Genomic DNA, 22,174 nt, shown 5'->3' with positions numbered 1-22,174 from the left:
TCACACGACTGGTTTGCAAACTCACAGGAGCTGGTCATTTGTGCTGCGAGAGAGTCTATGGATTCAATACTTGTAGTCAAATGGTTCATCTCTTTTTCGTACAAGTTTGTCAAGTCAGTGTGAGCTATGTTGTAATTAGCGTCAATTTGTTGGTGTAATTCCTGCACATATTTTTGCATTTCTTTTTCTTTCTTTTTAAAGTTGATGGTTAGAGTTTCTTGCTGGCGTTCTAGTACTGTTTGCTTTCTAGCCAACTCTCGGCTTCTGCTATTAACGTCTGCTGAGGTTTTGTGAATATCATCAATAATTCGAGTTATGGCTACAGATAACGCAATAAGCTTATGACTCTGATGGTCTAGAAGGCCGCATGTTGCACAAACTGGCACTTTGCAGTTGGCTTCCGTACAGTATAATGTCACATTTTGCTCTGGATGTTTTGTACAATGGTGCTGCTGTTGCATCATGGGATTGCATTTCTTTTCTTTTAGCTCCAGGATTGTTGAGAGCTTATGGTGTTTGTGGGGGCCAAATTGCTTGTGTGCATGTAAGCATTTCTGGCACAGAAACAGACCACAATTATGACAAAAAGTAACTGCTTGCCGACTGTCACAACTGCCACAAGAGGTAGACGAGTTGAAAATATCTTGGTACTCTTTCACGTTCTCCACGATGTAGTTGTTGGGCAGATTTACGACAGTTCCCCCTGGTAATGTAACAAGCTTACGACATTTTGGACAGTCAATTTTTGATCGCTTACCGGCAATGCTTTGCAAACATGCCTCACAATAGGTATGTAAACAAGGCAGATATTTTGCTTTATTTTCATCATTGTCATACGGCTTGGCACAAATGGAGCAAGTCAAAAACTTCTCTTTGAAATCTTCCCTTCTTTGGACTGATGACACAGAAGCAGCCATGTTGTGTTTAATATTTTGGCAGTTCATACAATAATGATCATGTACCTTGAAAAGGTTGCATACAAATGAACCGGGATGTTAAAATAGCCAGATAAAGCTCTGCATGGTACAAACTGATAAGAATTACAACCTTTGTACAGATCTGTTAGAGTAGTTTAATATGTATTTATAGGCCATATCAAAACTGCATTCATATAGTTTGGCCTAAAAATAAATTTGTTGATTGGCGAACCCGACCTACCCTAAAATTAGGCCCGACCCTAGACTTTTTTTTGCAAAAAAAAATATATAAAAAAGTAAATAAAAAAATATATTTAAAACAAAGAAGAAAAAAAGCTCCAAGGCCTTTATCAAATGCAATTTACAGCTTTAGTTAAAAAAAAATCCCTACCTACCTACCATAATTTTTTTAAATGTTACATCAATCAAACAATTTTGTTTAGGCCTAATCACTTATTGAGGAGTCATTGTCTGTTATCATACAGGGTATCCCTGAACGAACTGTATCGTCGGAAACTTAATTTTTTGGGTACTTTAATGCCAAACATAACTAAATAACTGATGTGGTTGATATCACATACTTTAGTTGAATTTGACAATTGACCGCTCCATTTTTTAAATAAAAGAATTATATGAAACTACCTCATTTTCAATCCATTCCACGGAGTCGAATATCTATCAATGACAATAGACGCCTCATGCGCTGATGATCTGCAGTGATTAGCACTCCGAATACAGATCATCGATTGATATTTGAATCAGTGGAAAGGTTTGAAAATGAGGGAGTTTCATTAAATTCTTATATATCCAGAACAGTGTGGTCAATTGTCAAAATTCAAAAAGTAGCTAATTTATTCCTCAACCACACCAGCTGTTTAGTAGAATCTGTGTAAATGCTATTTGGATTCCTTATATCATGTTCTCTCTGAAAATACATAGTTTTATATGCTTGCCATCATTACTTTCTGAAATGTAATAAAAAACTAAATTACTGCCTTGAGGAAGGCACATGGACTGTAGTGGATGTTGCAATACATGCCATAAAATATTCTGACTATTTCCCCGATATTTCACAGTAAGTGACTACTGACCGGTGATGACGTCAACACTGGTCAATAGTCACTTTTTATTGGAACTTCTTGTCTCACTCATGATGGCGACCTCGATGAATCTATTTGACGCCAATCAGACAATTTGCTCATTGTTAACTTACTTTTTGACATGTTTGAGGCTCTGACAGTCTGAATATTTTCATATGTTAAAAAACAAATATTGACTGCTCTTTATTCGGAAAATGGTTCAAAATATTTCCCCTCCACATACGTCTTGGGAAAATAACAGGCAATATTTTGAGCAATTTCCCTCTATCTTGAGCTGTCAATATTTGTATATTGTAACCATTGAAATAGTTCTTAGATGCCAAGTTGATAATTGGGCTGGCTGTGCTCACAGGGTTTCTATATAGGACACAAGGATTTGAATGGAAATCAACTCATATATTAGATGTTTTAGATGGCTTAAAAGTGAAGGATAAGTCATTCAAATTGTCATTATGCATGAAAACTATTGGTATAATGGAAGAAAATGGCAGTATTGATAAATATGAAACACTGGTCAATAGTTACTTTTCATAGGAACTTCTTGCCCCACTGATCATCGCAACCTCAGTCTATTTGACGCTGATACTCGCTAATCAGATCATTTGCTCATTGTTTACTTACTTTTTGACATGTTTGAGGCTCTGACAGTCTGAATATTTTCATATGTTAAAAAACAAATATTGACTGCTCTTTATTCCGAAAATGGTTCAAAATATTTCCCCTCCACATACGTCTTGGGAAAATAGCAGGCCCACGGTCTCCAGCTCACCTTGGGGCAATATTTTGAGCAATTTCCCTGTTGAGCTGTCAATATTTGTATATTGTAACCATTGAAATAGTTCTTAGATGCCAAGTTGATAATTGGGTTGGCTGTGCTCATAGGGTTACTATATAGGACAAAATGGTTTGAATGCAAAATCAACTCATATGTCACAAACAAATTGGTGATATTGTCCTCATCTAGAGATGATATCTTACCCTTCCCAGAATCCTTTGCAACATGATACACCACCTCATTTCATCAAATGATTGATTGATTTTTGATTTTATTGCAAACTCGTGGCCCGTGGGCCAAATTACATACAATAAATTACAATATAAAAATACACATATAAAAACAATCAGAATTAAATATTTAAGCAAGAAATTGCACATGATAAGAAACACACAAAAATATACAATTTGAATTAACATTATTTTAGAAAATTGCATATAAAATCATTTTTATGAATATTGCACTTTTTAACATTATAAAATGACATGAATAGATTAGCATAGAATAGTATAGTATGCAGAACAACTCTGGGTGGCAAAGTAATAGCAAAAATTATTTATTAAGAATATCAACAAAGAAAGTAAGAGGACTATTTTTGAAACGGTTAGTCCTGGTCCTAAACTGAGAAAAATTATTACTGTTACGCAAAGAACGGCCATGACACTCCTTTCTGGTAGGAGGGATGAGAGAACTTGTGCGATTAGTTTTGGCACGCCCTTCGGCGAACCTAAGACAGTGCTCCTCCCTCCTATCAGAAAGGGTGTCAAACTTGCAAAATTTAAGCGCATCACTATAGGATAAAAATGACACTCCCATTACTTTGTACAGGTTCCCTTTGTTTTCATTTGGAGAATAAACTGGCTAAAGGTGGGTCGATGGTCAAGAAATAAACATATTTTGCACTAGATAGAAAATCAGTGCAGAAAACTAAATGCATTATGGGAAGTGTAAGATATCTTCTGTGGTCCTCATCGATCCAGTCACATGATCAGTAGATGGGACCAAATCACTACATGCTTCTTCTAAGCAAGACATATATAGGTCTTATTTCTATGGAGCTCAAATGTTATGTTTTTAGCTCTTGGGATTTGGAGAATAAGTGTTCAGATACGAAAATGAATACAAAATGGTTGTTTTGACACTTTTGGGCCCAAGTAAGATATATAGATCTTACTTAGAATTTCTATGGAGTTCAAATGTTATGTTTTAGCTCTGTGTAAAGGTAAGAAAATGAATACAAATTCTTCGTTTTGATACTTTTTGACGTAAGCAAGACATATAGATCTTATTTTGACATTTCTACAGAGTTCAAATGTTATGTTTTCGGTACTTGATGTTTGGAGAATAAGTGTTAAAGATATCAAAATGAATACAAAATGTTTTTGAAACTTTTTGACGTAAGCAAGACATATATAGATCTTATTTTGGCATTTCTATGGAGTTCAGATATTATGCTTTCAGCTCTTGGGGATTGGAAGGTATGACAATGAATACAAAATGAGTGTTTTGACACTTTTTGGCACAATATCAGTGATCTCTGCAAAGGAGTAAAATTATTAGGTGTTTTAGGAATCGCGTAAAAGTGAAGGATAAGTCATTCAAATTGTCATTATGCTTTTTTTCATATGAAAATTTGTCAGGAAAAAGGAAGTAACTGGCACAGTATTGATTAATATGAAGTTCCAAGGCCTATCCATTGACCTCTAGGTATGCCAATTTTGTGTAACTATGTTTTCCATAGCTACTTACGGATGCAAGTCTTGGGCTATATAACCAAGAATGACAGGAAAAGAGTTGATGCTTTTGAGATGTGGTGTTACAGGAGGCTTCTGCAAGTGACATGGAAAGACAGGAGAACAAATTCTTGGATCCTAGACAAGATAGGTACAAGTTTAACCATCAGAAATGGCACAATGGAGAGAAAGCTGAACTACTTTGGCCATATTGTCAAGAAACATGGAGGTGTAGAAAAACAAATTTTGCAAGGGCTATGGAAGGCCGACGAGGAAGGGGACATCCACCGACATCTTGGACTAATGACGTGAAGCTGATTTCTAACCAAGGAATGCAAGGTGCAACGCACTTCGCATCAGATCGAGTGATATGGCGTACTCTTGTGAAGACCAAAGCAGCACTACAGAGTGCCACCTGACACAGAAAGAGAAGTTCCATTAACTTGTGTGAAGCTCTAAGTGTCTGTACGGGCATACTCCGAACATTGAGTAAAATTTGATTTTGTCTGACTTTCATTGATTTATTTAGACTTTCTGATTTAACTAATAATGCCTTTAAAAACCACAAAATATACATATAATACAAAACCACATGATACATAAAATACAAGTGCAGTATTTCCGTTCCTTGTTGAGATGCACAGAGGCAATACTGTTGTAATAAAAAATTTGGGATTCTAAGAATGTGTCAAAATGAAAAGAAAAACAACTATAGAGCTGAGTATGATGCCAATACAAAGCAACATCCTGATTAATCAGTTGCCTCAGTGTGGTCAATCAGAATGGTCAATCAGAATGGTGTTATTTAATACAATTTAATACAATATCATGTGACACAATCTATCTGATCCACTCAAACCAAAGTTGGACATTTTGAAAATTGAGTTATTACCATTACTAATATTACCATTACTAATATACATAGTACCAAATGCTTACTGGTGTTGAAATCCCTAGATCCCTGACATAAGTTATGCAATATTTAAGAGTCAAATGATCATCTGACGACAGTCGATGATCAACTTTGTTGCAAACTCTCTGGAGTTGCATCAGCAGATAGGCGAGGTCTGCTTGTTCTCTGCTGACAAGGGGCAGTCTTCAGTGAACGGCTCTTTTCAGAGCCACCAAACCTAAAAATTTAGCAGATAGACAAGGTCTGCTTGTTCTCTGTTGACAAGAGGCAGTCTTCAGTGAACAGCTCTTTTCAGAGCCACCAATAGGCAAGGGGCGGCCTACATGTCTCATTCTTAAGAAGTCAGGCGAAAGCTTGACAGTTCTAAACTTGTCGGACAGCGAACCCACTAAAAACCTGACCAATTATTTAGAAGTCCATTTTCTTATGTTCCTCTGCTCCTTATTGTTGCCTATACGTTGCATTTTCATTATTGTAGACTTTGGTTTGATTGGATCAGATCATATCACATTATGTATCACAATGTCACCTACATGTATAATGTAATATTGAAGAGATCACCGTACATAACAGCCTTTAGAACAGGTACTATTTGTCAAGAGTGTGATATGAATCTCCTATGGGTTAGTCACCTCATCACTGACAAATGTGATTTTTATTGCACAGCAATCAAATGAAAAAAGGCAATATTGTAAGGACAGTGTGACAGTCGGTGTAATATTGCTTTATTGGGCTATTCCATTTAAAATTCATACTACCCCTGTGGAAGATTTGAAATATCTTCCACAGGGGAGTATGAATTTTAATGGAATGAACATGATAGACAGCTCCATTTGAAACTCACACTCCCTCTGTGGAAGATTCAGGTTGAATCTTTCTCAGAGGGAGTATGAAATTCAAATGGAGTGCATAATGTGTTCATTCCATTTAAAATTCATACTCCCCCTGTGGAAGTTATTTCCAAAATATTCCACAGGGGTAGTGTGGATTTTAAATGGAATAGCCCATTTGACAAGCTATAGTGGCATGTAAATGGCTATAGATTTTAATACAAAAATAGAGCCATAGAAAGATGTAACATTAGTTTGTGTGAAATGTATCAAATGTGTCACTCACCATCTGAAAGCTTTATTCTCTGAATGTAAAAAGAGTGAAAATGCACTCTTTTGGAGTACAGTATCAAGGGGCCATTCTGGGACAAAGAGAAAAGAGTGAAATTTCAAAGAATAAAATATGGTCAAGATTCTTCTGAACAAATCCAATATTTTGGGTTGATGTTACGTACCTCAATGACAATCAACCCAAAATATTGGATTTGTTCACAAGAATCTTTCAATTATCTGTTTTATTGACAATCCTGATGAACTTATTTGCAGATGGTCAACTTAACTTTCAATGATGAATTCTCTACTAATACATGGAAAATTTCATGTTACTTCTACTTACTTTTCAAAGTTTGAAATTTCAACTTTTTACTCATTGGTGAGCGGTCCCTCCGAACACTCTTTCGCTCTTTTATGTTAAGAGTGTATATTTATATTTTTGTTACCTGTTATGTCGTAATTTTAGTTGCAATGTTAAAGAAATATTTAAAAAAATTTTACCGTTAGCTTGGCTGACTTGAGTTTATTGTCCATTTTAAATTCCACCCCTATTTAAAGAAATAATGTCACCCCAACCCTATATTATGTTTCAGTTAAAAAACACCCCAAAACAGCAAGACTCTCAGTACATTTGTAGATGTCATCCATTTATACATAAACCTTTATATACATTTACCATTTTTTCTTCTATGACATGTTATATATGCCCTCAGGTGGAGAAGCTATTGCGTTCCGTAGCCGATGGTGACATCCTGATGGTGAAGTATCTGTTGAACTGGTTGAATGACAGCGATGACAGCGATGATGATGATGTAGACGCTGATGCTGTGTTATGTCATCCGCTCTGTCAGTGCAGCAAGTGTGCTACCTTACAAAAGGTTAGTGAGTGAGTGGTCAGCTTGACTGCTAGTAGTCTTGTTCAAGATGGTCTCACTGTGGCCAGCTAATTTCCTCAAGCCCCGGCCACTTTATATGGCCAATAAAATCAACTTAATTTCTGCACTGATCAGTTATATTTCGCACCATCATTGGCAAGCGAAGTGCACTCACAGCAATTGGCACTGTAAGTTTTATCTTCATGATATTTGATACAAACCGCGATCGGGGATCGTCTTGTACAACTTGTTTAGCTCATTAATGTTTGTATGTAAATGACCCAATGCACTGACGAAATACACTGTTTTCATTGGTGGTTGTACGATGATCAGACCGCCCATTTGCTGTCAATCTTGCGGTCGAGAGGGTTGTGTTTTTCCGATACGAAACAGCTGTCACTGGCGCGAGTGTTTACGTTTCAAACAATAAATGACAAACAAGATCTTGGTACATGATTGGATGGCTAAAGTCATGAATATTCAGCGACATCTCATTATTTTCTATATTTGGTAGAATCTCGGAGATATAATACAGGTTGATCAAGACCTTATATTTGAGCACCCCCATCGATCACCATCGTTGGCTGTTACTGACACACGTAACATACAGTATGTGACCCCGGGTGGATACGGGCTTGAATCAAGGCTGGACTGCTAGTGGTTGTAGCGTGGGCTATTCTGGGAAAAGTGAGTTGAATCTGTGGTGGTGACCTGTCCCAGTCCTTACCTTTTTTTTACATTTCTTTATTGTTTAAGTGTAAAAAAATCTTACATTGTTATTTATTACATGATTAGGGAGGATGTCCAAAGGTAGTTTGTTTTGTAATATTTTCAGTTTAGTGAGAGAAAGCAATTATGATGTAAGTACCAACATAATGTACTCTTGTCAGTGGCAGCACCAAATTTTTTTCAGGTATGGGGAGGAAGAGGGATGGGGGAAAGTGAAATCTTGGGGAAAATTTTGCAATATTTGCCCAAAATATTGGGGTTTTCAGTGATTTTTTTTCTAACGGGGGGAACTGGGAGGGGGGTAAAAGCCAAAGATGTAGGGGTGGATAAATGTCCCCTCATGCCCTTCTCACTGTCTTGGTACCACTTCTAAACTGAGCTCAAAAAGAAACTTATAATTTTTTACAACTTGTGAATCACAAGGTCATATTTTAAAACACTGTCAATCAAAATGAACCAAAATTACACACAGGGTTACCTTAAGGGGGTACTACACCCCTGGTCAATTTTGTGCATATTTTTGCATTTTTCTCAAAAATTATAGCGCATTGGTGACAGGTAAGATATGTATATTATAGGGGCAAAGACAACAACTACTGCACTGAAAATTCAGCAACTCAAGGCAAGTAGTTATTGATTTATTGATTAAATATTGGTTTTCCTCATTTTTGACTGTAACTCCACAACTGTTGTCTGTGCTGAAATAAAATTTCCAGTGCAGTAGTTGCAGTCCTTGCCCTATAATATACATATTTTACTTGTCACCAATGCGCTATAATTTTTGAGAAAAAATGCAAAAATAGGCACAAAATTGGGCAGGGGTGTAGTATCTTTAATACTCTACTAAAACACATGTCAGTAACCAAGCAGTTGTCCAACTGACACAACAGCAAAATGCACTGTCATGGGACAGCTTTGTGGACTTCCTTCACTTTCACAGCCCAACATTTGGCACCCAGGACAAAAAATCTGTGAGAATGCACACATGATAAAACGGTGCTGCTTTCTGCTTTTCATACACTTTTTTCATGAAACACGGCTGGGCTGTGAATGTGGTCCAGGAAGCTGTCCCATGTCAGTGCATTTTGCTGCTGTGTCAGTTGGATAACTGCTTGGTTACTGACATGTGTTAAGAGTAGAGTATTGAAGTAAATCTGTGTGTAATTTTGGTTCATTTTGATGGACAGGATTTCAAGATATGACCTTGTGAAAAATTATAAGTTTCTTTTTGAGCTCAGTTTATCTCTTGATAACCTATTGTGCAGGTTCAGAGTACAACAGTCTTGGCAATATCCTAAGAATTTTTCTCTTTACCGAGTAGTAATGAATAATGATAGATGTCTTGGCTTTAAAATACTAAGTAAACTATAACAAATGATGACATGGGCCTTTTCCAGTTGAAATCCATACACCCCCTATGGAAGACATGACCTTAATCTTCCACACAAGGACTGTAGATTTCAAATGGAATCACCCATTCAGGTAACCCCATTTGAAATTCACACTCCCTGTGTCGGAGATTAAGGTCATATCTTCCATTGGGGTAAGGACCGTCGATGTCAGGATTAAAAAAATTGATATATCAGCCACTCAATATCGATAAAAATTGATATATCGATTTTCCTCCCAACTTTTGTGATCTAAAAATTCAAGTTGCCAAAAGCTTCAAAAAGTAGAATATGGAATATAAACTTTCAACTGCGGTAAAGTAAATCAACAGTTATTGATTCCACAGGTTTTGACATTTCAAAATATGTCTGTTCTAGTGTAATAGTGGTGGCGAACACACTGCATACGCCCAATTTTTCGATACTTTTTTTTTCATTATCGGCAACTTAGATATATTGATTTTCTTCAGAAAGTAATATCGGCAATATCGATATTAATGGATACTTGATTTATTGATTATTAGTTATATATCGATGGTCCTTAATAGGGGGTGTATGAATTTCAACTTGATTAGCCCATTTGGTTTTGGTTATTCTGCACTGTTTGACAATATGTTGCATTGTATCATCGTATGTGACACGATCTGATCCATGGAGGCCCAAAGGCGGTAGAACGGTAAATGTTTTCTGATTTTATCCCCCCTGGCTTTAGCCAAGACATTACTTGTTTAACTCTATAATATAGTCCAAGAAAAATATTTAGTGTCAAACCACATAATTTATTTGCATTGCAAAAATATTATACAAATTTTCGGTCATAGACCTTTGTCAAGTTTGAAGTGAAAACCTTTTGTGTGCTGGAAAACAAATGAAGACATGAGTACAGAAACGCGCAAGGAGTCGTGAGAGAAAACAAAAAGTGCAACGCATTTGACGCCTAAGCTTAATGCAACGGGGGAGACTTTTATTTGTTTAGCTCTGATGGCTGTCCCAAAAAGTGAACAAATATGAAACACAAATAAGGTCTTATCTTTTGAACAGTTTTGATAATTTATCACTTCTCTATCTACAAAAAACCTTTTTTCCTAATATAACTACCATTTACACATCATAAAATGGTTCAAAATGTTGGAAACTTGCATATTTTAACCATTTTTAGATCAAATTTTGCCCTAAAAATGGCCCAAAATATCCATAATTTTTTTTAAATATAGTCCAAAGTAACTTGGATTTCTTTTTAAAATATGTAGAAACACGGCAGTGTATTTAAAACTGCATTAAAATGCAACATTGATGTACTCATACACTTCAAAAATGTAAATCAAAATATTATTTTCATCATATTTGGCTATGAGCTCATTAATTATTCATGAGCTAATTTACATAAAATTTACATAATTAATTATTTAACTTGTTTTGCTAAAAGCTTAAGGTCCAAGCTTGCCAATGGTATGCCACTTATTGGTTTTACCCAACCAATAACACTGCAACGCAGTAGTTAATATGATACCTCCACACCACTCAAATATATCACTTTTGATGGGGGTAATAGAATAGGGTTAAACGGTGCAATTGTTTTTTTACTCACTTAGATCAAAATCAATCCACTTTTGGGAAAAAAATCCAAACAGTACAGAAATGGTTGATTTTACATGCATACATAAAAAAGCAGATCCCCAAAATGCAATATCTGGGTCAGTGGGACCCCTGGAACAGGACTGTTTTTTTCTCACCGCTTTACGGTATATACTCATGTGTAACATCTTTGTTTTGCTTTATTATTTCAGCGAACATCAGTTACTTCTACAGGCCTTAGTGTAAATGCTGTCAACTCTGATGGATTTACTCCCCTTCATGTGGCTGCCTTACATGGCCGTGAACCTATGTTGGCATTACTGCTCAGAAGAGGGGGCAACATTAATAACAGGAATAGCAGTAGTCAGCAGTGTACTCCCCTGCATTTGGCATGCCAATACAATCATGTTGGAGTGAGTTTGGATTTATTCAGAAATTAATGTGATTTGAAATGTTTTTTTGATGATATATTTTTATGAGTTTGGCAAACTGCCAAATGTAAGTCTCTATGTTAAATGCATGTTACACACAAATTCTCTTGAATCAGCCAACAGGGATCAGACTGTGCACCAGTAGCTAACCCTGTATGCTGCCCTATTTGGCTCACTTATGATACTGAGTCACCATTCATTAAGTGAAATGCTGCCCTCTAGCTCTGAAGTGCTGATCCTGTGTTCACTAATTCAAGATAATTCATATGTGTCCAGAGCTGATCCAATCAGGCTGAAGTCGGCAATAATGAAACTGAGATATAGGCAAAGGGGAGGAGAAAAAACATAAGAAAATGAATGAATAAAAGGTTCATTACATTGCAACCAAGTATTCAAGAGACCTGGGGATTCAACATCAGTGTGGTACTGAGCAAATTAGTAATGGTAGGAACTCAATTTTCAAAAGTTTCTACTTTGGCCTGAGTGGATCAGATCAGGTCACATATGTAACATGAATTTAACACACACAAAAAAGACAAATCGATATTCATCACTTTGCCAAACTCATAACGATATAATGTGGGACCTATTGTGATAAGAGGATTCCTGGAATCAATCTCACAGAATTTCGCTATAAAAGCTGGTAAAAAGGTGTAGTCCTGATTTTTCATGTTCTGTCTTCTATCTTAGATTGAGGCCTACCATTATTTTGAGTTTCCAAATTTTGAGTTGTATTGCTCCAGTGGTTTTGAAATGAGAAGCAAAAACATATATAATAATGCCCATAGGATAGCGCATACACTTCTTGTGTGGTTACCACAAATCACAACGTTTTTGTTCACACCCTTTAAATGAAAATATCTTGGGCGTTAAATTTAACTGGGATAATGAGCTTTGTTTTCATACCAAAATCTTAATTTTGGTGAAGAAAAATGGGGGTTGATGCTGTCAATTGATCAAGGACCTTTTAAAGAAATCCTAATCTTCCTCATAGAAGGCAAATAGACATTAAAACATGGAAAGTGCCATAAAAATTGAAAAAAGTGAGCTGCTTGATATTTTTACAGTCGTATTGAATTTTTATGTTTGTTTGTTTATTTGTTTGTTTGCGTACAGGTAGTCTCCATGCTACTTCAGCAAGGAGCAAAGTGCAATATCAAAGATGCACGTGGCAACTCACCGTTACACTACTGCTGTCTCAACGGTCATGCAGACCCAGCTAAGATACTCATTAATGTAAGTGCCATACCACTGGTTAACAATGTGGCCAGGGGGAGGGGGTACTCAGTACAGATGACCAAATGGATTGGGGATATGCTGCAAATATGGGTCTCTTCTTTGGGGTATCTTGTATAACAATGGCTGTTCTAGGTCAATTTTGGTATAAAGTGGATAATTTTAATGTTTTGATGAAAAAATACTAAATTTCACCGAACTGGAGCCCAAATTTCAACAAAAATTTTGAAATTTTGTAAATACTTGACCAAAGTGGGTTAAATTCAACCAAAAATCTGGCCCTCTGTTATAAAAATCATTGGGTTCAATTTTCTTTGAAAATTGGTGTAAATATGGGTCCACTTTCAGATTTCTACTAAGCCATGAAACTTGAGTACCCCTATGGCAGGGTTGTAATGAGTAACCAACAATTCAGCTTGAGTCAAGTCATTTAGACTTATTCTTAGATTGAGTCAAATCAAGTCAATTGAGTCACTGTACAAATTCAATGGGGTTGAGTCACAAGTCATGACTTGTGGCAACTCTACCCTCCGGGCACACTACTTGTTAATAGGGTGGGTTCCTAAAACTTATCATGGCACCAGTCAGTCAGGCAGGTTAACCAATAAGTTACCGAATCAACAGGGAACTTGTACTTCTTAACATTAAGCAACACTACTGCTCTCTTAATAATCATGCCGACCCAACCAAGATGCTCATTTACTACTGGAAACAAAAATGCAAATTAATGCAGGGAATGCCAAATTGTAACATTTAAATATTATCACACTCTAGATGTTTCAAAATTAAAAAAACCAAAAAAAAACAAACATACAAAACCCTCAAAATATCAATTTTGCACATATAAAGCAACCTTGAGCTTCTTTAAAGTGACAAATGGAACAATCCTGAAGCCATTATATTTTCTTTGCAGTTTAGCACTTTTAAACTTCAAGTTAAAATGGTACACAAGTACAGATATTAGTCAAATGTCATTGACCTAGTTCAAAAATATATATTTTAGCAAGCGGCATTTTTTGATGTTTCCCTATTATGGTTTTAATGGTATGATAAATGATTTTACCGCTAGGTAAAAATTAGGTGATTTGCCAGATTATCCAAGAACCAATTTGGTTTGGTAGCCTAATTAAGTAATTTCAAAAGATTTCTGCCCCAATCTGTGGTAATTTTCTGCTATAAAGAAAAGGATGGTTTTTAATAGAAAAATGGGATGAATTGTCAGCATTTATCACTGTAAAATTGGATCACTGTAAAAATGTAACAGTGGTGAAAGAACAAAAATTGCAAATTGCATTTTGGTGATTTACCCCACTATTTAGATTAAAATTTATTGGCAATGCAGGGGTGGCTTGTGGGTATGTTTTAGGTACTTTATTAGGTGTGTTATCAGATGTTGAGTGACAATTAGGGGAACGAGAACATAATTTGGCTAAGGGGGCATAATATGTTTGTAGTAAGTACTTTATGGGTGCTTAATCTCATGGTGACTGTCAGTTTGGAGAAAGAGTTCAAGATGATGATTTGGCTACAGGAGAAGAGTAATAATTTGGCTGTAGGACCTTTACAGGTGTGCAATCTAATGTTCATTTACAATTAGGGAAAGAGAGCAGCTAATTGGCTAAGGTGTGGGGTGGTTTGGCGGTAGGTACTTACAAGATATTGAAGATATACAAATCTTATGTTAACTGACAATTACAGAAATGAGATCTGATAATGGGCTATTACATTTGAAAGTCATATCACCACTGTGGGATATTTGGAATTACAACTAAATTCAAATTAAACAATAAAAAAATTTCAGATCTGTTGAAAAGTACAAAAGGTTTGGAATATTTTAAGAATTCCAAACAAAATTTTAGGCCAAAGTGTGCAAAATTCAACTAGATTTCATAAATTTCAACAAGTTTCAATTGGAATTTAACATAAAATGAGCAAAATGTCCCTCTGGATTGAGCATAAGATGCAATAGAAAATAAGATGACAGTGAAATCTTGCACAGGGGTTGTGAATTATAAATGGAACAGCACAATTTGGCTAAGGTACAGAATATTTTGGTGCGCAATCTTCTTTTGACTGACAAGCAGAGTAAAGAGATGAGTTACTTCTAAATTTAGACAATAATCAACTAGGGTGCCAAGAATTTCTTGTAAATGGTACGTGGATATGTTTCAAGGAGCTTTCATAACATGACATATCTAGATCAGTGTAATGCTATGATTTGATTATGGTTATGATCAATCAAATATCAATCCCCTCGGGCATTATGATGAGGTAATTTGTATATTGTGCTTCTGATTGATAATTAGAATTCCTGTTTGGCAGCTCATTTTGTGGCAGGATAATAGCTTCTTAAATGCAATCAGTTGCATATTTATATGCATTAAGTAGAATAGAATGTGCAATGAAATTGGAACAATTAAGCTACTAGTCAATTTTTTTCTCATTGTTCTGAAGTGGTTTGTAAATGTTAAGCTGATTGGAAATTAACAAAAATGTTATCACATACTACAGCTTATTCCATGTCTAAGTTTTAGATGGGCATTATTGGTGTATATCGCATCACAAGTAGCAACTACCCCATTTAATGGAATACATTGAGGGATCGGATAATGACGTTTGCACAGTATTTTTATGGGACCTGATCATCAGACACTCCAAATTGCATTATGAATACGAGGAATGTCCTGATGATTTTTTGATTTTTTGAAATTTGCAAAATAAGATACAAAAGATTAAAAATTTATATTTTTGACATTTAACAGTTCTCGAAGCAAACTTAAGCAAAAATATAATGATATGTATTTAAAGTGTATGTATCTGGGAGGAAAAGCCGACCATCATTTGAAAATTTTTGCCTTTGGTATTGAAGATATACAATTTTTCCCCCAAAAGACCTATAAAATGTTCAGAATGCAATTTGGTGTTTCTGATATGCTCTCAGGTCTCACAAAAAAATACTGTGCAAACATTGCTATCTGATCCACTAAAGTCTGTGTATCATATTTTTTAAAAGTTAAAATAAGAAAAGAAACCCAATTATGTTCTGTACATTTGGCCACCCCATTTTGTCAAATGCCTCAACATTGTTGTCATATCAATGCTTTGAATGATTAAAAAATGATGCTGATTCTGGTAATTTAAGTGGAAATGTGCAGCAGAGAACCAAATATCACTGTGGAGAACCAAAAATGCAGTCTCTATGCAATGGAAAACACATTGTCTGTTCATCCTTCCATTATGTATTTTATATCTTTTCATTGCATTATTGATATGGTAAATAAATAAACTGAAACTGTGAGCATGTGACAGCAGCCAAATCTTGATTGATTCATGTACATGTATGCAATAATTTTCTTTCTTTTCATTCATGTAGCATGGTGCCAACGTGAACCAAACAAATCAACGTGGCAACACTCCTCTCCACGAAGCTGCTCGGTACAACTTTCAAGAATTGGTGGAGATACTGATTCGAATAGGACATGCTAATCCACTGAGCAGAAACAAAGCACAACTCACTCCTATACAACTGGCTCAGGTAGGCTAGGTTGATGGAAATTTGTAAAAAACAAAATAAGCAAGTAATATTTACACATCCCTGTGGTTTTGGACAAACATGGTCGAGATGTGTATCTCATCTTCCTGCCATGTAATTAAAGGAACATTAATTATGAGTTTTAAATTTCTCCCACAAATTTTGTTTTGTGGTGACCCTACTTACACACTATCCCCCAATAAGTTTTAGTTTGAGGGAATCTTGTTTTGCCATGTCATATGGATCAAAATCTGAAGATCGTGGGTTCGAACCCCAGCGACACCATTGTGTTGTGCCTTTGAGCAAGGCACTTTATCTCGATTACTCTTCTCCACCCAGGGGTATAAATGGGTAACGGATTTCTTAAATGCTGGGAAAGTATCAGACTCGGTGTGGAAGAGGTGTGGCGATCCCCCCACAGCAACATTTGTGGAGTCTGGCCTAATCGCTAATGAAAGAGAGATGGCCACTGTGTCCTGTAAAATGCAGGTTCGACTCCTTTACTTTACTTTATGGATCAATTGTCTTTTCGCTTCCTCATGGGATCAACATTTTCAATTATATCTTTTATTGGGGTTGTAGCTTACATTATTTTGAGCTGCTATTTTACTTAGCATCAGTATGACTTTCAACAACAGAGCATACAAATGTATTCATTATACAGAATAGCAATCAAATTATTTGCAAAAAGTGGGGGATGAGGTTATAAACAGGGTCTTAGCTATACAATGGTTAGCCTCGAATTCGGAAGTGATGTAGGTGTGCATTTCACAGACCATATCACATGCATCAAAGTTGATCTCGCAGGTGGACAGGTGGCCAGCCAACACCCTGACTATGGATCATGAAATGCTCCTTTAAGAGAGAAAAGAGGGTCAATAACCAAAATTGATCATACCTACAAATATACAAACGCATACTCACAATAGGATTATACTATTGCAATATCTCTTCTACTGCAAAATCCAGGAGGATAACGAAAAAAATTAGAAGCAAGCACCAGACAGAAAATTACCTTTAAAATGGCACAAAAATTATGTTCATAGCACGATTACTTACAAGATGTAATGATGTTGTCAATGATAGCTCAGTATCGTATGTCCTATTACCATTTATGAAAAGTGCCATTGGGACTTGTGCAATTTAAACTATTAAATAATCCCTCTATGAATAGATGCTTTTAGGCATTTGACTGATTTAATATTGAAGCCCACACTCAATGAAAAATATATTTTTGGAAAATGGTAAATTTTTCATGAAAATGTTATCTTTTCAAGCTTTAAATATATTTTTGGAAAGTGGTACATTTTTCATGCAAATGTCATCTTTTCAAGCTTATAATTGTAGAATCTATCTGCTGCTTTGTTGTTAGGTCTAGTGGGATATGTAATCACATTTATCATAGCTTGTGTAACTGTGGATGCAAATTTGGAATTACAAAAAGCAGGGGACAAAAAGCTTATTTATGCCAGAAAAATAAGAAGGAATCATTTTAGGTGAACTTGGGTTCAATCAAAAATTGAATTATATAGAATTGCAGATTCATACATAGTGGTAATAAAAATTATTAATTTAAACTTCAACGCTACTTGTTTATTTCGCTTACTGGGAGCGCTTTCAAGGAATTTCCTCGTCATCAGCTGATGTTGTTAGCTCTGATGTTTTCTTGGTTGGTCTCTAGCCGTTTCCAAGAAAACATCTTTAAGAGAGAAAAAAGAAAGTCAATGATGATGAGATATGCCAACCAAAATTGATCATACTAACAAACATATCATGAAAGGATTACACTTTATAATGCAATATCTCCTCTGTTGCAAAATCCTGGAGGATAAGGAAAAAATTGGAAGCAAGCACCAGACAGAAAATTACCTTTAAAATGGCACAAAAATTATGTTCATAGCACAATTACTTCCAAGATGTAATGATGTTGTCAATGATACCTCAGTATCGTATGTTCTATTACCATTTATGAAAAGTGCCATTGGGACTTGTGCAATTTAAACTATTAAATAATCCCTCTATGAATAGATGCTTTTAGGCAATTGACTGATTTAATATTGAAGCCCACACTCAATTAAAAATATATTTTTGGAAAATGGTAAATTTTTCATGCAAATGTCATCTTTTCAAGATTTAAATTTATTTTTGGAAAATGGTACATTTTTCATGCAAATGTCAGATTTTCAAGCTTAGAATTGTAGAATCTGTCTGCTGCTTTGTTGTCAGGTCTAGTGGGAATTTGGCACATTCACCATAGCTTGTGTATTAAACTTTGGATGTATATTTTAAATTACAAAAAGCCGGGGACAAAATACTTTATGCCAGAAAAATAAAAAGGAATACTTTTAGGTGAACTTGAGTTCAATCAAAAATTGAATTGTTTTTTCATATTTTGAGTTGACCCATATCTGCAAGACTGGATGATATTTGAGTATAGAATTTATCTTAGTTTTCAAAAAACTGTCAGCAGCACAGAGTTTTTTTGTATGTTATTTATTGCAAGTATAAGTACATGAGGCTGATGAAATTCTAAAATTTAGGTTTAGTATCTCAGCAATGCATGTCTCCCTATACCAATTATTCACATTTGCTGACATATACCCATTGCCACACATATTTCATTGTTTCAATTTTAACCAATTTAATTCCACATTGATGTAAATCTTACAGAAATTTCCAGAATTCCAGAAATAGGGCCATAAAAAAATTCTGGAAATATATATTTATATTTTTTTTACATTTCTATAATTTGGATGATGGTATTAAAATTTTCAGCTTAAGAGCAAAACAATTTGACTACTTTAACCCCTGCCATCAGGGGTCACATTTAAGGAGTTTGCGCGTCCAAGGACTCCTTATTTTTTGATTTTGCCCATTTTGGACTCCTTAAATCTCAAGTTGAAAGTGACCAAAGGGTCCGATAAAAACTGTATGGACTCCTTAATTTAACGATGCATGGAGGCATAAATCATCAATTAAAAATAAAAAAATAAATAGATCAGTAAATCTTTTGAATCACCATAGGCCAACAACACTAATAATTTCACTGGAATATTTGACAAGTTCAGAAGTTTAGAATTTCAGACAGATGGACTCCTTAAATTCTCATCGGACCCCTTAAATGTTGCTTTTGCACGTATCAAAGGGTCCAGAAAAATTAAATTGGACCCCTTGATTTTTTGTGCTCGCGCTACCCCTGCCTGCCATAGTAAGCATATTCCCGGACGAGCCCCCATAATGTTCATTGCTGGATGCGAGTGCTCGGCCACCTGGCCAAGGGCCAGATCGAATGATTCCATATCCATCCACATACTGATTAAAACCATTTTAATTCCATTTCCATATATCTCCAGCGTGATAATATCGTGGATCTGTTGAAGAAAGCGAGCGTAGAACTGTTGGACGCGGAGACAAGCGAGGAATCTCGGAGCGAGGAAGCACTATCGGAGGACCTTGCCAGTAGTCACGATAGCGATCCGTTACTCAAACCGCCAAGGTTGGGCTCTTCTTCTCCTATGCTGGGATCTTCTCCTCCAAGGTTGGGATCTTCTCCTCCACAGGAAATGGGTAAGACCTTTTTCATTGCCATTTTATGGATCATGAGGTTTTGGGTTCAAATCCCATAAGAGTCAATGTGTTGGGGCCTTGGACAATACACTTTATCTTGCTTGTCCCATTCCACACAGGTTTACAATGGGGAGCTGTTAGTTGTTGAATAGCTCCTATAAAAAAATTTATAATTTAATTATGCAGATTAAATTTGTTTTTGTTTCTGAAGCAGAATATAGTGAGATTTTAAAAATTAAACCTCCATTTGAAAGAAAATCTGCTGTACAATAATAAATGGTTATCTTCAGCTCATCCATTTATTCCATAAATTCCATAATATTCCATAAATTTTTACACATATGATCAGGGATGCCAGATTTCATTCAATTGTAGGATTTCCTACTCTTTGTTACTCTATATATATGCACTTTATTTTTTTTTCAGCCTGTTTTGAGGCTTTTAGCCCACATTCATACGCTTTTCAGGCTTTTCCTGCAAAGTCACTTCAGGCTTCTGGCATCCCTGTATGATATACTCCCCATTACCCCCACACACTCCTATGTAATTACTGTCAAACAAGATAGTGTTTTACTATCCAACCATGGATGCAAAAGTTTGATTTTTTTTCACCTTACTGTGGATGTGGTTAAGTTAATGCTATACAAATGCGGACTTGCCCAATACTTGCAACTGAGGTCAATCATTAGCCAAAATACTGTCTTATGGCATTTTATATCTAGAAACACCATCTTGGAACCGTGGACATCCACTCTTCGTGTGTGTCCACTGTTGTACTCGATTTCTCATATATGTGTCCTTGTTTGTCGATGATAACACCCAGCGCCCCCACACTGCCATCCTACACAAACCCCACCCAAAATGTGTGAAAACCATGGACATGTTTGTTTTGCGTTATTAATAATGCAAACAGGGACAAATAGTTATCTCGTATAAACTTACACACACAAGGAAACAATCATTATTGACCAAATGAGGTTGATTTGTTTGGTCCCCAGTTCTGTCTATTCATATTTTTATGGTATTTAAGGGATTTTAGGAAATGCTGCCAACCAGGGATGTCCCCAGTTGGGAGGTGTCTGTGTTTGGTTGATATAAAACACAAATAGTCCTGGTAAGTAAATAAACACACACACAATCCAAGCGAGGGATAAAATTAATCGGTTGACAATTTGCTTTGGAAATTAGGCAAGGACTTTTACAAACAAATATGTATGGATATTGTAATTTGTATCGTCATAGTATATACCTCTGTGGCAAATTTTGTAGTCGGTTGACAAATTGCTTTTGAAATCGGGTAAGGACTTTCTCAAAAAACTATGAAAGGATATTGAAGTTGTTATTTGCATCATCTTAGCACCTCTGTTGAGCAAAATTTTGTTCAAACATGCGTCCCCAGTGTGATGTGAATTCTCAGTAAATTGTTCAAAGATACACTACCTGCGATTTACAAATTCCTGCGATCCAATGGATGTGTTACCTGATATGACGCAAATTATGTCGTTTTGTGTCTTTAAGATTTGGGATATATTTGCGTAGTTATATCATGTGTGCCTTATAGATCCATATTAAATTGAGTCAAAATAAAAAGAGAATTACATAATGAAAGACGAGACGTGTTGAGAGACGGGTATCTGGAACATGGATGTGAATAATTAATTCTATGAAATTAATCGCAAGGGGTTCAGTTACTATAGCATGAGTTATTTATTAATAGTGTCCCATGTTGTCGTCAAACATGGAACTATTGATGTACTTGCAAGCTGTAGGTGATGCTGGTTGGATGTTATATAGGTCTGTCCGGTCAGTCGACGTAATGTCAGTTGCGATGGATCGCTTCATCTCATTGGTTGTTTTTGCCGGGATTCGGCTGTTCCATTCGGCGCCCTCTGACATGAAGGGGACACTTATCGTTGTGCTCAATAGTAGAAATAACAAAACATGCCATAAACTAAACACCTCTTGGTGAAGCAATTCAAAAAGTTAAATATCAGGGGAATAAACTCTGAATAATTACAAATCAAATTGGTATTTTTTAGGTGGAGAAAATTAGCTGGAACTGAAAGGCCCTGTACAAACCAATAGGGATTTTGCGAGTGTTGTGAGAAGTGGGTAAGTTCAATAGATGGAACAACCCGGACCAAGAGAATTTTAAATAGATATTTCCAGAGTTCATTACCAAAGGTTTCATAATATTGCCATTGATGTTCACTGATGACACTCTCGCTTCCTGATATATGCAATTAAAATGACACTTTAAATTAAGTAAATGAATCATGAATAAAAAAGTATTGATTGAA

At 35.8% G+C, this 22,174-nt stretch overlaps 1 protein-coding gene across 1 annotated transcript in view; it reads left to right on the top strand.

Annotated features, from left to right (window-relative positions):
- LOC140135413 (ankyrin repeat domain-containing protein 27-like) overlaps positions 1-22,174 on the top strand; it is a 189,981-nt gene that overhangs the window by 39,410 nt on the left and 128,397 nt on the right. Inside the window, exons 18-22 of the mRNA XM_072156903.1 lie at positions 7,255-7,419; positions 11,321-11,521; positions 12,656-12,775; positions 16,149-16,310; positions 19,661-19,874. Of these exons, the coding sequence (XP_072013004.1) occupies positions 7,255-7,419; positions 11,321-11,521; positions 12,656-12,775; positions 16,149-16,310; positions 19,661-19,874 (862 nt within the window). The remainder of the gene's footprint in view (positions 1-7,254; positions 7,420-11,320; positions 11,522-12,655; positions 12,776-16,148; positions 16,311-19,660; positions 19,875-22,174) is intronic.

The sequence above is a fragment of the Amphiura filiformis genome, chromosome 16, assembly GCF_039555335.1.
Source record: "Amphiura filiformis chromosome 16, Afil_fr2py, whole genome shotgun sequence".
Taxonomy (NCBI): Eukaryota; Metazoa; Echinodermata; class Ophiuroidea; order Amphilepidida; family Amphiuridae; genus Amphiura; species Amphiura filiformis.
Note: the sequence above shows the minus strand (reverse complement) of the source record. Positions and strands in the feature narration are given on the sequence as shown.